This window comes from Xenopus tropicalis, chromosome 5, assembly GCF_000004195.4.
Source record: "Xenopus tropicalis strain Nigerian chromosome 5, UCB_Xtro_10.0, whole genome shotgun sequence".
Lineage (NCBI taxonomy): Eukaryota > Metazoa > Chordata > Amphibia > Anura > Pipidae > Xenopus > Xenopus tropicalis.
In genome coordinates this window covers 163,077,002-163,097,970 of record NC_030681.2, presented here as the reverse complement: position 1 = coordinate 163,097,970, position 20,969 = coordinate 163,077,002, and the positions used below count along the sequence as shown (strand labels likewise).

The window sequence follows — 20,969 nt, the reverse complement described above, 5'->3', positions numbered from 1 at the left end:
CAGCCGGTATCCTTACAGTACAGTCAGATCCATTACAGTACAGCCGGTATCCTTACAGTACAGTCAGATCCATTACAGTACAGCCGGTTTCCTTACAGTACAGTCAGATCCATTACAGTACAGCCGATTCCCTTACAGTACAGTCAGATCCATTACAGTACAGCCGGTTCCCTTACAGTACAGTCAGATCCATTACAGTACAGCCGGTTCCCTTACAGTACAGTCAGATCCATTACAGTACAGCCGGTTCCCTTACAGTACAGTCAGATCCATTACAGTACAGCCGGTTCTCTTACAGTACAGTCAGATCCATTACAGTACAGCCGGTTCTCTTACAGTACAGTTAGATCCATTACAGTACAGCCGGTTCCCTTACAGTACAGTCAGATCCATTACAGTACAGCCGATTCACTTACAGTACAGACAGATCCATTACAGTACAGCCGGTTCCCTTACAGTACAGTCAGATCCATTACAGTACAGGCGATTCACTTACAGCACAGTCAGATCCATTACAGTACAGCCGGTTCCCTTACGGTAAAATCAGACTCATTACAGTACAGCCGGTTCCCTTACAGTACAGTCAGACCTATTACAGTACAGCCGGTTCCCTTACAGTACAGCCGGTTTCCTTACAGTACAGTCAGACCCATTACAGTACAGCCGGTTTCCTTACAGTACAGTCAGATCCATTACAGTACAGGCGATTCACTTACAGCACAGTCAGATCCATTACAGTACAGCCGGTTCCCTTACGGTAAAATCAGACTCATTACAGTACAGCCGGTTCCCTTACAGTACAGTCAGACCTATTACAGTACAGCCGGTTCCCTTACAGTACAGCCGGTTCCCTTACAGTACAGTCAGACCTATTACAGTACAGCCGGTTCCCTTACAGTACAGCCGGTTTCCTTACAGTACAGTCAGACCCATTACAGTACAGCCGGTTCCCTTTCAGTACAGTCAGATCCATTACAGTACAGCCGGTTTCCTTACAGTACTGTCAGATCCATTACAGTACGGCTGGTTCCCTTACAGTACAGTCAGATCCATTACAGTACAGCCGGTTCCCTTTCAGTACAGTCAGATCCATTAAAGTACAGCCGGTTTCCTTACAGTACAGTCAGATCCATTACAGTACAGCCGTTATCCTTACAGTACAGTCAGATCCATTACAGTACAGCCGGTTCCCTTTCAGTACAGTCAGATCCATTACAGTACAGCCGGTTTCCTTACAGTACAGTCAGATCCATTACAGTACAGCCGGTATCCTTACAGTACAGTCAGATCCATTACAGTACAGCCGGTATCCTTACAGTACAGTCAGATCCATTACAGTACAGCCGGTATCCTTACAGTACAGTCAGATCTATTACAGTACAGCCGGTATCCTTACAGTACAGTCAGATCCATTACAGTACAGCCGGTTCCCTTTAAGTACAGTCAGATCCATTACAGTACAGCCGGTTTCCTTACAGTACAGTCAGATCCATTACAGTACAGCTGGTTCCCTTACAGTACAGTCAGATCCATTACAGTACAGCCGGTTCCCTTTCAGTACAGTCAGATCCATTACAGTACAGCCGGTTTCCTTACAGTACAGTCAGATCCATTACAGTACAGCCGGTTCCCTTACGGTACAGTCAGACCCATTACAGTACAGCCGGTATCCTTACAGTACAGTCAGATCCATTACAGTACAGCCGGTATCCTTACAGTACAGTCAGATCCATTACAGTACAGCCGGTTCCCTTTCAGTACAGTCAGATCCATTACAGTACAGCCGGTTTCCTTACAGTACAGTCAGATCCATTACAGTACAGCTGGTTCCCTTACAGTACAGTCAGATCCATTACAGTACAGCCGGTTCCCTTTCAGTACAGTCAGATCCATTACAGTACAGCCGGTTTCCTTACAGTACAGTCAGATCCATTACAGTACAGCCGGTTCCCTTACAGTACAGTCAGACCCATTACAGTACAGCCGGTTTCCTTACAGTACAGTCAGATCCATTACAGTACAGGCGATTCACTTACAGCACAGTCAGATCAATTACAGTACAGCCGGTTCCCTTACGGTAAAATCAGACTCATTACAGTACAGCCGGTTCCCTTACAGTACAGTCAGACCTATTACAGTACAGCCGGTTCCCTTACAGTACAGCCGGTTTCCTTACAGTACAGTCAGACCCATTACAGTACAGCCGGTATCCTTACATTACAGTCAGATCCATTACAGTACAGCCGGTTCCCTTTCAGTACAGTCAGATCCATTACAGTACAGCCGGTTCCCTTTAAGTACAGTCAGATCCATTACAGTACAGCCGGTTTCCTTACAGTACAGTCAGATCCATTACAGTACAGCTGGTTCCCTTACAGTACAGTCAGATCCATTACAGTACAGCCGGTTCCCTTTCAGTACAGTCAGATCCATTACAGTACAGCCGGTTTCCTTACAGTACAGTCAGATCCATTACAGTACAGCCGGTTCCCTTACAGTACAGTCAGACCCATTACAGTACAGCCGGCTCCCTTTCAGTACAGTCAGATCCATTACAGTACAGCCGGTTTCCTTACAGTACAGTCAGATCCATTACAGTACAGCCGGTTCCCTTTCAGTACAGTCAGATCCATTACAGTACAGCCGGTTTCCTTACAGTACAGTCAGATCCATTACAGTACAGCCTGTTCCCTTTCAGTACAGTCAGATCCATTACAGTACAGCCGGTATCCTTACAGTACAGTCAGATCCATTACAGTACAGCCGGTATCCTTACAGTACAGTCAGATCCATTACAGTACAGCCGGTATCCTTATAGTACAGTCAGATCCATTACAGTACAGCCGGTATCCTTACAGTACAGTCAGATCCATTACAGTACAGCCGGTATCCTTACAGTACAGTCAGATCCATTACAGTACAGCCGGTATCCTTATAGTACAGTCAGATCCATTACAGTACAGCCGGTATCCTTACAGTACAGTCAGATCCATTACAGTACAGCCGGTTTCCTTACAGTACAGTCAGATCCATTACAGTACAGCTGGTTCCCTTACAGTACAGTCAGATCCATTACAGTACAGCCGGTTCCCTTTCAGTACAGTCAGATCCATTACAGTACAGCCGGTTTCCTTACAGTACAGTCAGATCCATTACAGTACAGCCGGTTCCCTTACAGTACAGTCAGACCCATTACAGTACAGCCGGTATCCTTACAGTACAGTCAGATCCATTACAGTACAGCCGGTTTCCTTACAGTACAGTCAGATCCATTACAGTACAGCCGGTATCCTTACAGTACAGTCAGATCCATTACAGTACAGCCGGTATCCTTACAGTACAGTCAGATCCATTACAGTACAGCCGGTTCCCTTTCAGTACAGTCAGATCCATTACAGTACAGCCGGTTTCCTTACAGTACAGTCAGATCCATTACATTACAGCCGGTTCCCTTATAGTACAGTCAGATCCATTACAGTACAGCCGATTCACTTACAGTACAGTCAGACCCATTACAGTACAGCCGGTATCCTTACAGTACAGTCAGATCCATTACAGTACAGCCGGTTTCCTTACAGTACAGTCAGATCCATTACATTACAGCCGGTTCCCTTATAGTACAGTCAGATCCATTACAGTACAGCCGATTCACTTACAGTACAGTCAGACCCATTACAGTACAGCCGGTATCCTTACAGTACAGTCAGATCCATTACAGTACAGCCGGTTCCCTTACAGTACAGTCAGATCCATTACAGTACAGCCGATTCACTTACAGTACAGTCAGATCCATTACAGTACAGCTGGTTCTCTTACAATACAGTCAGATCCATTATAGTACAGTCAGACCAATTATAGTATAGCCGGTTCCCTTACAGTACAGTCAGACCCATTACAATACAGCCGGTTCCCTTACAGTACAGTCAGATCCATTATAGTACAGCTGGTTCCCTTAAGGTACAATCAGTCCAATTACAGTGCAGTCGGTTCCTTACGGTACAATCAGTCCAATTACAGTACAGTCGTTTTCCTTACAGTACAGTCAGACCCATTACAATACAGGCGGTTCCCTTACAGTACAGTCAGATCCATTATAGTACAGCCGGTTCCCTTACGGTACAATCAGTCCAATTACAGTACAGTCGGTTCCCTTAAGGTACAACCAGACCCATTATAGTACAGTCAGACCCATTATAGTACAGTTGGTTCCCTTACAGTATAATCAGATCCATTGCAGTACAGCCGGTTCCCTTACAGTACAGTCAGACCCATTACAGTACAGTCAGATCCATTATAGTACAGCCGGTTCCCTTACCGTACAATCAGTCCAATTACAGTACAGTCGGTTCCCTTAAGGTACAACCAGACCCATTATAGTACAGTCAGACCCATTATAGTACAGTTGGTTCCCTTACAGTATAGTCAGATCCATTGCAGTACAGCCAGTTCCCTTACAGTACAGTCAGATCCATTACAGTACAGCTGATTCACTTACAGTACAGTCAGACCCATTACAGTACAGCCGGTTCCCTTACAGTACAGTCAGATCCATTACAGTACAGCTGATTCACTTACAGTACAGTCAGATCCATTACAGTACAGCTGATTCACTTACAGTACAGTCAGATCCATTACAGTACAGTCTGTTCCCTTACGGTACAATCAGACCCATTACAGTACAGCCGATTCACTTACAGTACAGTCAGACCTATTACAGTACAGTTGGTTCCCTTACAATATAGTCAGACCGATTATAGTACAGGTATGGGATCCCTTATCCGGAAATCCATTATCCAAAAAGCTCCGAATTACGGAATGCCTGTCTCCCATAGACTCCATTTTAATCAAATAATTCTGAATTTTAAAACTGATTTCATTTTTCTTTGTAGTAATAAAACAGTACCTTGTAATTGATCCCAGCTAAGATATAATTAATCCTTATTGGATGCAAAACAATCCCATAGGGTTTAATTCATGTTTTATTGATTGTTTAGTAGACTTAAGGTATGGAGATCCAACTTACAGAAAGACCCCTTATCCGGAATAGCCTTGGTCCCGAGCATTCTGGATAATGGGTCCTATACCTGTACAGTCAGTTCCCTTACAGTATAGTCAAACCCATTATAATACAGCCGATTTACTTACAGTACAGTCAGATCCATTAGATTACAACCGTTTTCCTTAAAGTAAAGTCAGATCCATTACAGTACAGCCGGTTCCCTTACAGTACAGTCAGACCCATTACAGTACAGCCGATTCACTTACAGTACAGTCAGACCCATTATAGTACAGCCGATTCACTTACAGTACAGTCAGACCCATTATAGTACAGCCGATTCACTTACAGTACAGTCAGACCCATTATAGTACAGCCGATTCACTTACAGTACAGTCAGACCCATTATAGTACAGCCGATTCACTTACAGTACAGTCAGACCCATTACAGTACAGCCGGTTCCCTTACAGTACAGTCAGACCCATTACAGTACAGTCGGTTCCCTTACAGTACAGTCAGATCCATTACAGTACAGTCGGTTCCCTTACAGTACAGTCAGATCCATTATAGTACAGTCGGTTCCCTTACAGTACAGTCAGACCCATTACAGTACAGCCGGTTCCCTTACAGTACAGTCAGACCCATTACAGTACAGCCGGTTCCCTTACAGTACAGTCAGACCCATTACAGTACAGCCGGTTCCCTTACAGTACAGTCAGACCCATTACAGTACAGTCGGTTCCCTTACAGTATAGTCAGACCCATTACAGTACAGTCGGTTCCCTTACAGTATAGTCAGACCCATTACAGTACAGTCGGTTCCCTTACAGTATAGTCAGACCCATTATAGTACAGTCGGTTCCCTTACAGTACAGTCAGATCCATTACAGTACAGCTGGTTCCCTTACAGTATAGTCAGACCCATTACAGTACAGCCGGTTCCGTACTATTAGACCCATTACAGTACCGTCAATTCCTTCAAAGTATAATCAGAACACTTACAGTCCAATGAGGGGCATCAGTTACAGGTGCCTGGTTCTGAGTGGATCGGACAGTGTGTTTTACTCGGTACCACGCGGCACTGATACCGTGGGTCTGTTTGTGTTGCTGCAGAGCTCACTGTGCTGAAGCCGGACATATTTCTGCGCATAAAGCCCGACGAGCTGGTGTTTGAGGCCTGTCCTGACCCGGAACCCGAGAATGGAGACACCGGGGAGAGTGAGTGAGAACTGAATCCTTTCTCTTGCTGAGGAGCCCATTCATATTGGCCATACTGTGTGGGTCCAAACAGGTTCTGACCAAGACTCCAAAATTACATGGGCTGGACAGAAACTCCTGTTGGACCCGGAGTTCTTTAGGCTGTGGGTCCCGATTCCAAGCATTGGGCATGGGTGGCCCCATCCGTCATTGTGTCATTGCCAATCCATAGCAACAAGTGGGCCCGGCTGGGCAACGGTCTGTCCCGGCCAACTTCTCTGTTGCCTTCTGGCAATTGGCAACTTAACTGGTGGAAATCAGCCCCAGGGAGCCATTGCCCCCAGCAGAAATAGCCTCTGCCCCTGTCTGACTGGGCAGCTCTGATTTGCCCCCAAAGGGCAGTAACACAAATCTTCCCTTCTAGGCTGTGGGTGGCACTAAGGCAGAACAACTGGACCTGAGATTCTCTGTCTGTTCCCAGGTGACCAGAGCGTGAGGTCCGGCATTTCCGTCACTATAGAGAGGGAGGAGGAGCCTTTCTGGCTGAACATCCAGGAGACGGAAAATGAGGATTTTGGAGAAGAACAGGATGCAGGTGAGGGAGGGCAATGGGGCATTAGATAGGGGGTAGTGGGGTGCCAGAGCCCCCCTGGCATTTGCCTGAACCCACACGTTGCCATTCCAGGCCTGGTCAGAACCCACACATCGCCAGTCTGGGCCTGGTCAGAACCCACACATCGCCAGTCTGGGCCTGGTCAGAACCCACACATCGCCATTCCAGGCCTGGTCAGAACCCACACATCGCCAGTCTGGGCCTGGTCAGAACCCACACATCGCCAGTCCGGGCCTGGTCAGAACCCACACATCGCCAGTCCGGGCCTGGTCAGAACCCACACATCGCCAGTCCGGGCCTGGTCAGAACCCACACATCGCCAGTCTGGGCCTGGTCAGAACCCACACATCGCCAGTCTGGGCCTGGTCAGAACCCACACATCGCCAGTTCCGGGCCTGGTCAGAACCCACACATCGCCAGTTCCGGGCCTGGTCAGAACCCACACATCGCCAGTTCTGGGCCTGGTCAGAACCCACACATCGCCAGTTCCGGGCCTGGTCAGAACCCACACATTGCCAGTTCTGGGCCTGGTCAGAACCCACACATCGCCAGTTCCGGGCCTGGTCAGAACCCACACATCGCCAGTCAGGGCCTGGTTATAACCCACACATCGCCAGTCTGGGCCTGGTCAGAACCCAGACATCGCCAGTTTGGGCTTTACAGTACAGTCAGATCCATTATAGTACAATCAGAACCCTTACAGTACAGTCAGACCCATTACAATACCACCAGTTCTTTCAAAGTATAATCAGAACCCTTATAGTACAATCAGACGCATTACAGTACAGCCGGTTCCCTTACAGTACAATCAGTCCAATTACAGTACAGTCGGTTCCCTTATGGTAGAATCAGACCCATTATAGTACAACCAGTTTCCTTACAGTACAGGCAGATCCATTTCAGTACAGCCGGTTCTCTTACAGTACAGTCAGATCCATTATAGTACAGCCGATTCCCTTACACTACAGTCAGATCCATTATAGTACAGCCGATTCCCTTACAGTACAGTCAGATCCATTACAGTACAGCCGATTCACTTACAGTACAGTCAGATCCATTACAGTACAGCCTGTTCTCTTACAGTACAGTCAGATCCATTACAGTACAGCCGATTCCCTTACAGTATAATCAGATCCATCACAGTACAGCCGGTTCTCTTACAGTACAGTCAGACCCATTACAGTACAGCCTGTTCCCTTACAGTACAGTCAGATCCATTACAGTACAGCCGATTCCCTTACAGTACAGTCAGATCCATTACAGTACAGCCGATTCACTTACAGTACAGTCAGATCCATTATAGTACAGCCGATTCCCTTACACTACAGTCAGATCCATTATAGTACAGCCGATTCCCTTACAGTACAGTCAGATCCATTACAGTACAGCCGATTCACTTACAGTACAGTCAGATCCATTACAGTACAGCCTGTTCTCTTACAGTACAGTCAGATCCATTACAGTACAGCCGATTCCCTTACAGTATAATCAGATCCATCACAGTACAGCCGGTTCTCTTACAGTACAGTCAGACCCATTACAGTACAGCCTGTTCCCTTACAGTACAGTCAGATCCATTACAGTACAGCCGATTCCCTTACAGTACAGTCAGATCCATTACAGTACAGCCTGTTCCCTTACAGTACAGTCAGATCCATTACAGTACAGCCGATTCCCTTACAGTACAGGCAGATCTATTTCAGTACAGCCGGTTCTCTTACAGTACAGTCAGATCCATTACAGTACAGCCAGATCCATTACAGTACAGCTGGTTTCCTTACAGTACAGTCAGATCCATTACAGTACAGCCTGTTTCCTTACAGTACAGGCAGATCCATTTCAATACAGCTGGTTCTCTTACAGTACAGTCAGATCCATTATAGTAAAGCCGATTCCCTTACAGTACAGTCAGATCCATTACGGTACAGCCGATTCACTTACAGTACAGTCAGATCCATTACAGTACAGCCGGTTCTCTTACAGTATAGTCAGATCCATTACAGTACAGCCAGTTTCCTTACAGTACAGGCAGATCCATTTCAATACAGCTGGTTCTCTTACAGTACAGTCAGATCCATTATAGTAAAGCCGATTCCCTTACAGTACAGTCAGATCCATTACGGTACAGCCGATTCACTTACAGTACAGTCAGATCCATTACAGTACAGTCAGACCCATTACAGTACAGCCGGTTCCCTTACAGTATAATCAGATCCATTACAGTACAGCCGGTTCCCTTACAGTACAGTCAGATCCATTACAGTACAGCCGGTTCTCTTACAGTACAGTCAGATCCATTACAGTACAGTTGGTTCCCTTACAGTACAGTCAGATCCATTACAGTACAGTTGGTTCCCTTACAGTACAGTCAGATCCATTACAGTACAGCCGGTTCCCTTACAGTACAGTCAGATCCATTACAGTACAGCCGGTTCTCTTACAGTACAGTCAGATCCATTACAGTACAGTTGGTTCCCTTACAATACAGTCAGATCCATTACAGTACAGTTGGTTCCCTTACAGTACAGTCAGATCCATTACAGTACAGCCCGTTTCCTTACAGTACAGGCAGATCCATTACAGTACAGCCGGTTCTCTTACAGTACAGTCAGGTCCATTACAGTACAGCCGATTCCCTTACAGTACAGTCAGATCCATTATAGTACAGCCGATTCACTTACAGTACAGTCAGATCCATTACAGTACAGCCGGTTCTCTTACAGTACAGTCAGATCCATTATAGTACAGCCGATTCCCTTACAGTACAGTCAGATCCATTACAGTACAGCCGATTCACTTACAGTACAGTCAGATCCATTATAGTACAGCCGATTCCCTTACAGTACAGTCAGATCCCTTACAGTACAGTCAGATCCATTACAGTACAGCCTGTTCTCTTACAGTACAGTCAGATCCATTACAGTACAGCCGATTCCCTTACAGTACAGTCAGATCCATTACAGTACAGTCGGTTCCCTTGCGGTACAATCAGACCCATTATAGTACAGTCGGTTCCCTTACAGTATAATCAGATCCATTACAGTACAGTCGGTTCCCTTACAGTATAATCAGATCCATTACAGTACAGCCGGTTCTCTTACAGTACAGTCAGATCCATTACAGTACAGCCGATTCCCTTACAGTACAGTCAGATCCATTATAGTACAGCCGATTCACTTACAGTACAGTCAGATCCATTGTAGTACAGCCGATTCCCTTACAGTACAGTCAGATCCATTACAGTACAGCCGATTCACTTACAGTACAGTCAGATCCATTGTAGTACAGCCGGTTCTCTTACAGTACAGTCAGATCCATTACAGTACAGCCGATTCCCTTACAGTACAGTCAGATCCATTACAGTACAGCCGATTCACTTACAGTACAGTCAGATCCATTATAGTACAGCCGATTCCCTTACAGTACAGTCAGATCCATTACAGTACAGCCGATTCACTTACAGTACAGTCAGATCCATTACAGTACAGTTGGTTCCCTTACAGTACAGTCAGATCCATTACAGTACAGCCCGTTTCCTTACAGTACAGGCAGATCCATTACAGTACAGCCGGTTCTCTTACAGTACAGTCAGGTCCATTACAGTACAGCCGATTCCCTTACAGTACAGTCAGATCCATTATAGTACAGCCGATTCACTTACAGTACAGTCAGATCCATTACAGTACAGCCGGTTCTCTTACAGTACAGTCAGATCCATTATAGTACAGCCGATTCCCTTACAGTACAGTCAGATCCATTACAGTACAGCCGATTCACTTACAGTACAGTCAGATCCATTATAGTACAGCCGATTCCCTTACAGTACAGTCAGATCCCTTACAGTACAGTCAGATCCATTACAGTACAGCCTGTTCTCTTACAGTACAGTCAGATCCATTACAGTACAGCCGATTCCCTTACAGTACAGTCAGATCCATTACAGTACAGTCGGTTCCCTTGCGGTACAATCAGACCCATTATAGTACAGTCGGTTCCCTTACAGTATAATCAGATCCATTACAGTACAGTCGGTTCCCTTACAGTATAATCAGATCCATTACAGTACAGCCGGTTCCCTTACAGTACAGTCAGATCCATTACAGTACAGCCGGTTCTCTTACAGTACAGTCAGATCCATTACAGTACAGCCGATTCCCTTACAGTACAGTCAGATCCATTATAGTACAGCCGATTCACTTACAGTACAGTCAGATCCATTGTAGTACAGCCGATTCCCTTACAGTACAGTCAGATCCATTACAGTACAGCCGATTCACTTACAGTACAGTCAGATCCATTGTAGTACAGCCGATTCCCTTACAGTACAGTCAGATCCATTGTAGTACAGCCGATTCCCTTACAGTCCATCAGATCCATTACAGTACAGCCGGTTCTCTTACAGTACAGTCAGATCCATTACAGTACAGCCGATTCCCTTACAGTACAATCAGTCCAATTACAGTACAGTCGGTTCCCTTACGGTACAATCAGACCCATTATAGTACAGACGGTTCCCTTACAGTACAGTCAGATCCATTGTAGTACAGCCGGTTCCCTTACAGTACAGTCAGATCCATTGTAGTACAGCCGATTCCCTTACAGTCCATCAGATCCATTACAGTACAGCCGGTTCTCTTACAGTACAGTCAGATCCATTACAGTACAGCCGATTCCCTTACAGTACAATCAGTCCAATTACAGTACAGTCGGTTCCCTTACGATACAATCAGACCCATTATAGTACAGTCGGTTCCCTTACAGTACAGTCAGATCCATTACAGTACAGCCGGTTCCCTTACAGTACAATCAGACCCATTATAGTACAGTCGGTTCCCTTACAGTACAGTCAGATCCATTACAGTACAGCCGGTTCCCTTACAGTACAATCAGACCCATTATAGTACAGTCGGTTCCCTTACAGTACAGTCAGATCCATTACAGTACAGCCGGTTCCCTTACAGTACAATCAGTCCAATTACAGTACAGTCGGTTCCCTTACGGTACAATCAGACCCATTATAGTACAGTCGGTCCCCTTACAGTATAATCAGACCTATTACAGTACAGCCGGTTCCCTTACAGTACAGTCCGATCCATTACAGTACAGCCGGCTCCCTTACAGTATAATCAGATCCATTACAGTACAGCCGGTTCCCTTACAGTACAGTCGGATCCATTACAGTACAGCCGGTTCTCTTACAGTACAGTCAGATCCATTACAGTACAGCTGGTTCCCTTACAGTACAGTCAGATCCATTACAGTACAGCTGGTTCCCTTACAGTACAGTCAGATCCATTACAGTACAGCCAGTTTCCTTACAGTACAGGCAGATCCATTACAGTACAGCCGATTCTCTTACAGTACAGTCAGATTACATTATAGTACAGCCGATTCCATTACAGTAAGTCAGATCCATTACAGTACAGCCAATTAACTTACAGTACAGTCAGATCCATTACAGTACACCCTGTTCTTTTACAGTACAGTCAGATCCATTACAGTACAGCCGATTCCCTTACAGTACAGTCAGATCCATTATAGTACAGCCGATTCCCTAATAGTACAGGCAGATCCATTACAGTACAGCCGGTTCCCTTACAGTACAGGCAGATCCATTATAGTACAGCCGATTCCCTTATAGTACAGGCAGATCCATTATAGTACAGCCGATTCCCTTACAGTACAGTCAGATCGATTACAGCACAGCCGATTCACTTACAGTACAGTCAGATCCATTACAGTACAGCCTGTTGCCTTACACTACAGTCAGATCCATTATAGTACAGCCGATTCCCTTACAGTACAGTCAGATCCATTACAGTACAGTCAGATCCATTACAGTACAGCCGGTTCTCTTACAGTACAGTCCGATCCATTACAGTACAGCCGGTTCCCTTACAGTACAGTCCGATCCATTACAGTACAGCCGGTTTCCTTACACTACAGTCAGATCCATTACAGTACAGCCGGTTCTCTTACAGTACAGTCAGATCCATTACAGTACAGCTGGTTCCCTTACAGTAGTCAGATCCATTACAGTACAGCCGGTTCCCTTACAGTACAGTCAGATCACATTATAGTACAGCCGATTCCATTACAGTAAGTCAGATCCATTACAGTACAGCCAATTAACTTACAGTACAGTCAGATCCATTACAGTACACCCTGTTCTTTTACAGTACAGTCAGATCCATTACAGTACAGCCGATTCCCTTACAGTACAGTCAGATCCATTATAGTACAGCTGATTCCCTTATAGTACAGGCAGATCCATTACAGCACAGCCGATTCACTTACAGTACAGTCAGATCCATTACAGTACAGCCTGTTGCCTTACACTACAGTCAGATCCATTATAGTACAGCCGATTCCCTTACAGTACAGTCAGATCCATTATAGTACAGCCGATTCCCTTACAGTACAGGCAGATCCATTACAGCACAGCCGATTCACTTACAGTACAGTCAGATCCATTACAGTACAGCCTGTTGCCTTACACTACAGTCAGATCCATTACAGTACTGCCGATTCCCTTACAGTACAGTCAGATCCATTATAGTACAGCCGATTCCCTTATAGTACAGGCAGATCCATTACAGCACAGCCGATTCACTTACAGTACAGTCAGATCCATTACAGTACAGCCTGTTGCCTTACACTACAGTCAGATCCATTATAGTACAGCCGGTTCCCTTACAGTACAGTCAGATCCATTACAGTACAGTCAGATCCATTACAGTACAGCCGGTTCTCTTACAGTACAGTCCGATCCATTACAGTACAGCCGGTTCCCTTACAGTACAGTCCGATCCATTACAGTACAGCCGGTTTCCTTACAGTACAGTCAGATCCATTACAGTACAGCCGGTTCTCTTACAGTACAGTCAGATCCATTACAGTACAGCCGGTTTCCTTACAGTACAGTCAGATCCATTACAGTACAGTCAGATCCATTACAGTACAGTCAGATCCATTACAGTACAGCCGGTTCTCTTACAGTACAGTCCGATCCATTACAGTACAGCCGGTTCCCTTACAGTACAGTCCGATCCATTACAGTACAGCCGGTTTCCTTACAGTACAGTCAGATCCATTACAGTACAGCCGGTTCTCTTACAGTACAGTCAGATCCATTACAGTACAGCCGGTTTCCTTACAGTACAGTCAGATCCATTACAGTACAGTCGGTTCTCTTACAGTACAGTCCGATCCATTACAGTACAGCCGGTTCCCTTACAGTACAGTCAGATCCATTACAGTACAGTCGGTTCTCTTACAGTACAGTCAGATCCATTACAGTACAGCCGGTTCCCTTACAGTACAGTCAGATCCATTACAGTACAGCCGGTTCCCTTACAGTACAGTCCGATCCATTACAGTACAGCCGGTTCCCTTACAGTACAGTCCGATCCATTACAGTACAGCCGGTTCCCTTACAGTACAGTCAGATCCATTACAGTACAGTCGGTTCTCTTACAGTACAGTCAGATCCATTACAGTACAGCCGGTTCCCTTACAGTACAGTCCGATCCATTACAGTACAGCCGGTTTCCTTACACTACAGTCAGATCCATTACAGTACAGCCGGTTCTCTTACAGTACAGTCAGATCCATTACAGTACAGCTGGTTCCCTTACAGTACAGTCAGATCCATTACAGTACAGCTGGTTCTCTTACAGTACAGTCCGATCCATTACAGTACAGCCAGTTTCCTTACAGTACAGTCAGATCACATTATAGTACAGCCGATTCCATTACAGTACAGTCCGATCCATTACAGTACAGCCGGTTCCCTTACAGTACAGTCAGATCCATTACAGTACAGTCGGTTCTCTTACAGTACAGTCAGATCCATTACAGTACAGCCGGTTCCCCTACAGTACAGTCAGATCCATTACAGTGCAGCCGGTTCCCTTACAGTACAGTCAGATCCATTACAGTACAGTCGGTTCTCTTACAGTACAGTCAGATCCATTACAGTACAGCCGGTTCCCCTACAGTACAGTCAGATCCATTACAGTGCAGCCGGTTACATTACAGTACAGTCCGATCCATTACAGTACAGCCGGTTCCCTTACAGTACAGTCCGATCCATTACAGTACAGCCGGTTCCCTTACAGTACAGTCAGATCCATTACAGTACAGCTGGTTCCCTTACAGTACAGTCCGATCCATTACAGTACAGCCGGTTTCCTTACACTACAGTCAGATCCATTACAGTACAGCCGGTTCTCTTACAGTACAGTCAGATCCATTACAGTACAGCTGGTTCCCTTACAGTACAGTCCGATCCATTACAGTACAGCCGGTTTCCTTACACTACAGTCAGATCCATTACAGTACAGCCGGTTCCCTTACACTACAGTCAGATCCATTACAGTACAGCCGGTTCTCTTACAGTACAGTCAGATCCATTACAGTACAGCTGGTTCCCTTACAGTACAGTCAGATCCATTACAGTACAGCCGGTTCCCTTACAGTACAGTCCGATCCATAACAGTACAGCCGGTTTCCTTACACTACAGTCAGATCCATTACAGTACAGCCGGTTCTCTTACAGTACAGTCAGATCCATTACAGTACAGCCGGTTCCCTTACAGTACAGTCAGATCCATTACAGTACAGCTGGTTCTCTTACAGTACAGTCCGATCCATTACAGTACAGCCAGTTTCCTTACAGTACAGTCAGATCACATTATAGTACAGCCGATTCCATTACAGTAAGTCAGATCCATTACAGTACAGTCGGTTCTCTTACAGTACAGTCAGATCCATTACAGTACAGCCGGTTCCCTTACAGTACAGTCCGATCCATTACAGTACAGCCGGTTTCCTTACACTACAGTCAGATCCATTACAGTACAGCCGGTTCTCTTACAGTACAGTCAGATCCATTACAGTACAGCTGGTTCCCTTACAGTACAGTCAGATCCATTACAGTACAGCTGGTTCTCTTACAGTACAGTCCGATCCATTACAGTACAGCCAGTTTCCTTACAGTACAGTCAGATCACATTATAGTACAGCCGATTCCATTACAGTACAGTCCGATCCATTACAGTACAGCCGGTTCCCTTACAGTACAGTCAGATCCATTACAGTACAGTCGGTTCTCTTACAGTACAGTCAGATCCATTACAGTACAGCCGGTTCCCCTACAGTACAGTCAGATCCATTACAGTGCAGCCGGTTCCCTTACAGTACAGTCAGATCCATTACAGTACAGTCGGTTCTCTTACAGTACAGTCAGATCCATTACAGTACAGCCGGTTCCCCTACAGTACAGTCAGATCCATTACAGTGCAGCCGGTTACATTACAGTACAGTCCGATCCATTACAGTACAGCCGGTTCCCTTACAGTACAGTCCGATCCATTACAGTACAGCCGGTTCCCTTACAGTACAGTCAGATCCATTACAGTACAGCTGGTTCCCTTACAGTACAGTCCGATCCATTACAGTACAGCCGGTTCCCTTACAGTACAGTCAGATCCATTACAGTACAGCCGGTTTCCTTACACTACAGTCAGATCCATTACAGTACAGCCGGTTCTCTTACAGTACAGTCAGATCCATTACAGTACAGCTGGTTCCCTTACAGTACAGTCAGATCCATTACAGTACAGCTGGTTCTCTTACAGTACAGTCCGATCCATTACAGTACAGCCAGTTTCCTTACAGTACAGTCAGATCACATTATAGTACAGCCGATTCCATTACAGTAAGTCAGATCCATTACAGTACAGCCAATTAACTTACAGTACAGTCAGATACATTACAGTACAGCCGATTCCCTTACAGTACAGTCAGATCCATTATAGTACAGCCGATTCCCTTATAGTACAGGCAGATCCATTACAGCACAGCCGATTCACTTACAGTACAGTCAGATCCATTACAGTACAGCCTGTTGCCTTACACTACAGTCAGATCCATTACAGTACAGCCGGTTTCCTTACACTACAGTCAGATCCATTACAGTACAGCCGGTTCTCTTACAGTACAGTCAGATCCATTACAGTACAGCCGGTTCCCTTACAGTACAGTCAGATCCATTACAGTACAGTCGGTTCCCTTACAGTACAGTCAGATCCATTACAGTACAGCCAGTTTCCTTACAGTACAGTCAGATCCATTACAGTAGTCGGTTCCCTTACAGTACAGTCAGATCCATTACAGTACAGCCAGTTTCCTTACAGTACAGTCAGATCCATTACAGTACAGTCGGTTCCCTTACAGTACAGTCAGATCCATTACAGTACAGCCAGTTTCCTTACAGTACAGGCAGATCACATTATAGTACAGCCGATTCCATTACAGTAAGTCAGATCCATTACAGTACAGCCAATTAACTTACAGTACAGTCAGATCCATTACAGTACACCCTGTTCTTTTACAGTACAGTCAGATCCATTACAGTACAGCCGATTCCCTTACAGTACAGTCAGATCCATTATAGTACAGCCAATTCCCTTATAGTACAGGCAGATCCATTACAGCACAGCCGATTCACTTACAGTACAGTCAGATCCATTACAGTACAGCCGATTCCCTTACAGTACAGTCAGATCCATTATAGTACAGCCGATTCCCTTACAGTACAGGCAGATCCATTACAGCACAGCCGATTCACTTACAGTACAGTCAGATCCATTACAGTACAGCCGATTCCCTTACAGTACAGTCAGATCCATTATAGTACAGCCGATTCCCTTATATTACAGGCAGATCCATTACAGTACAGCCGGTTCCCTTACAGTACAATCAGATCCATTACAGTACAGCCTGTTGCCTTACACTACAGTCAGATCCATTACAGTACTGCCGATTCCCTTACAGTACAGTCAGATCCATTATAGTACAGCCAATTCCCTTATAGTACAGGCAGATCCATTACAGCACAGCCGATTCACTTACAGTACAGTCAGATCCATTACAGTACAGCCGATTCCCTTACAGTACAGTCAGATCCATTATAGTACAGCCGATTCCCTTACAGTACAGGCAGATCCATTACAGCACAGCCGATTCACTTACAGTACAGTCAGATCCATTACAGTACAGCCTGTTGCCTTACACTACAGTCAGATCCATTACAGTACTGCCGATTCCCTTACAGTACAGTCAGATCCATTATAGTACAGCCGATTCCCTTATATTACAGGCAGATCCATTACAGTACAGCCGGTTCCCTTACAGTACAATCAGATCCATTACAGTACAGCCTGTTGCCTTACACTACAGTCAGATCCATTATAGTACAGCCGGTTCCCTTACAGTACAGTCCGATCCATTACAGTACAGCCGGTTCTCTTACAGTACAATCAGATCCATTACAGTACAGCCTGTTGCCTTACACTACAGTCAGATCCATTATAGTACAGCCGATTCCCTTATATTACAGGCAGATCCATTACAGTACAGCCGGTTCCCTTACAGTACAGTCAGATCCATTACAGTACAGCCTGTTGCCTTACAGTACAGTCCGATCCATTACAGTACAGCCGGTTTCCTTACACTACAGTCAGATCCATTACAGTACAGCCGGTTCTCTTACAGTACAGTCAGATCCATTACAGTACAGCTGGTTCCCTTACAGTACAGTCAGATCCATTACAGTACAGCTGGTTCTCTTACAGTACAGTCCGATCCATTACAGTACAGCCAGTTTCCTTACAGTACAGTCAGATCACATTATAGTACAGCCGATTCCATTACAGTACAGTCCGATCCATTACAGTACAGCCGGTTCCCTTACAGTACAGTCAGATCCATTACAGTACAGTCGGTTCTCTTACAGTACAGTCAGATCCATTACAGTACAGCCGGTTCCCCTACAGTACAGTCAGATCCATTACAGTGCAGCCGGTTCCCTTACAGTACAGTCAGATCCATTACAGTACAGTCGGTTCTCTTACAGTACAGTCAGATCCATTACAGTACAGCCGGTTCCCCTACAGTACAGTCAGATCCATTACAGTGCAGCCGGTTCCCTTACAGTACAGTCAGATCCATTACAGTACAGTCGGTTCTCTTACAGTACAGTCAGATCCATTACAGTACAGCCGGTTCCCCTACAGTACAGTCAGATCCATTACAGTGCAGCCGGTTACATTACAGTACAGTCCGATCCATTACAGTACAGCCGGTTCCCTTACAGTACAGTCCGATCCATTACAGTACAGCCGGTTCCCTTACAGTACAGTCCGATCCATTACAGTACAGCCGGTTTCCTTACACTACAGTCAGATCCATTACAGTACAGCCGGTTCTCTTACAGTACAGTCAGATCCATTACAGTACAGCTGGTTCCCTTACAGTACAGTCAGATCCATTACAGTACAGCTGGTTCTCTTACAGTACAGTCCGATCCATTACAGTACAGCCAGTTTCCTTACAGTACAGTCAGATCACATTATAGTACAGCCGATTCCATTACAGTAAGTCAGATCCATTACAGTACAGCCAATTAACTTACAGTACAGTCAGATACATTACAGTACACCCTCTTCTTTTACAGTACAGTCAGATCCATTACAGTACAGCCGATTCCCTTACAGTACAGTCAGATCCATTATAGTACAGCCGATTCCCTTATAGTACAGTCAGATCCATTACAGTACAGCCGGTTCCCTTACAGTACAGTCAGACCCATTACAGTACAGCCGGTTTCCTTACACTACAGTCAGATCCATTACAGTACAGCCGGTTCTCTTACAGTACAGTCAGATCCATTACAGTACAGTCGGTTCCCTTACAGTACAGTCAGATCCATTACAGTACAGCCAGTTTCCTTACAGTACAGTCAGATCCATTACAGTAGTCGGTTCCCTTACAGTACAGTCAGATCCATTACAGTACAGCCAGTTTCCTTACAGTACAGTCAGATCCATTACAGTACAGTCGGTTCCCTTACAGTACAGTCAGATCCATTACAGTACAGCCAGTTTCCTTACAGTACAGGCAGATCACATTATAGTACAGCCGATTCCATTACAGTAAGTCAGATCCATTACAGTACAGCCAATTAACTTACAGTACAGTCAGATCCATTACAGTACACCCTGTTCTTTTACAGTACAGTCAGATCCATTACAGTACAGCCGATTCCCTTACAGTACAGTCAGATCCATTATAGTACAGCCAATTCCCTTATAGTACAGGCAGATCCATTACAGCACAGACGATTCACTTACAGTACAGTCAGATCCATTACAGTACAGCCGATTCCCTTACAGTACAGTCAGATCCATTACAGTACAGCCTGTTGCCTTACACTACAGTCAGATCCATTACAGTACTGCCGATTCCCTTACAGTACAGTCAGATCCATTATAGTACAGCCGATTCCCTTATATTACAGGCAGATCCATTACAGTACAGCCGGTTCCCTTACAGTACAGTCAGATCCATTACAGTACAGTCGGTTCTCTTACAGTACAGTCCGATCCATTACAGTACAGCCGGTTCCCTTACAGTACAGTCCGATCCATTACAGTACAGCCGGCTCCCTTACAGTACAGTCAGATCCATTACAGTACAGCCGGTTCCCTTACAGTACAGTCAGATCCATTACAGTACAGCCGGTTCCCTTACAGTACAGTCCGATCCATTACAGTACAGCCGGCTCCCTTACAGTACAGTCAGATCCATTACAGTACAGCCGGCTCCCTTACAGTACAGTCAGATCCATTACAGTACAGTCCGATCCATTACAGTACAGCCGGCTCCCTTACAGTATAATCAGATTTATTGCAGGTCCAGCAATTCCCTCAAAGTATAATCAGAACCCTTACAGTACAATCAGACCCATTACAGTACAGCCGGTTCTGTTACAGTACTATTAGACCCATTACAGTACCGCCAATTCCCTCAAAGATCAGAACCCACACATCGCCAGTCTGGGCCTGGTCAGAACCCACACATCGCCCTATAATCAGAGGGATATGGATCCCACCCTATAACCCCTCTACGTTCATAACTGCCCCTCTGCAGCTCTAGGCTCACAGCTCCTTTCCATTGGCTGCCCCAGCTTCCTTGCCCAAATGGTGCAGCTCCGCATAAGGAATCACCATTACACCGCCCCCTGCTGGGGGCTCTAATTAATGGTCTCATTGTGAGCCTGAGAGCAAAGGTTTCCCTTGTTAACCCTTACAATGCCA

General features: G+C 45.5%; 1 protein-coding gene across 2 annotated transcripts in view; it reads left to right on the top strand.

Annotated features, from left to right (window-relative positions):
* Positions 1-20,969, top strand: part of LOC101731011 (zinc finger protein 436-like) — a 46,715-nt gene that overhangs the window by 24,068 nt on the left and 1,678 nt on the right. For both annotated transcript variants that reach the window (XM_031901963.1, XM_031901964.1), the window contains 2 exons: positions 6,111-6,215; positions 6,676-6,789. In XM_031901963.1, coding sequence (XP_031757823.1) covers positions 6,111-6,215; positions 6,676-6,789 — 219 coding nt within the window. The remainder of the gene's footprint in view (positions 1-6,110; positions 6,216-6,675; positions 6,790-20,969) is intronic.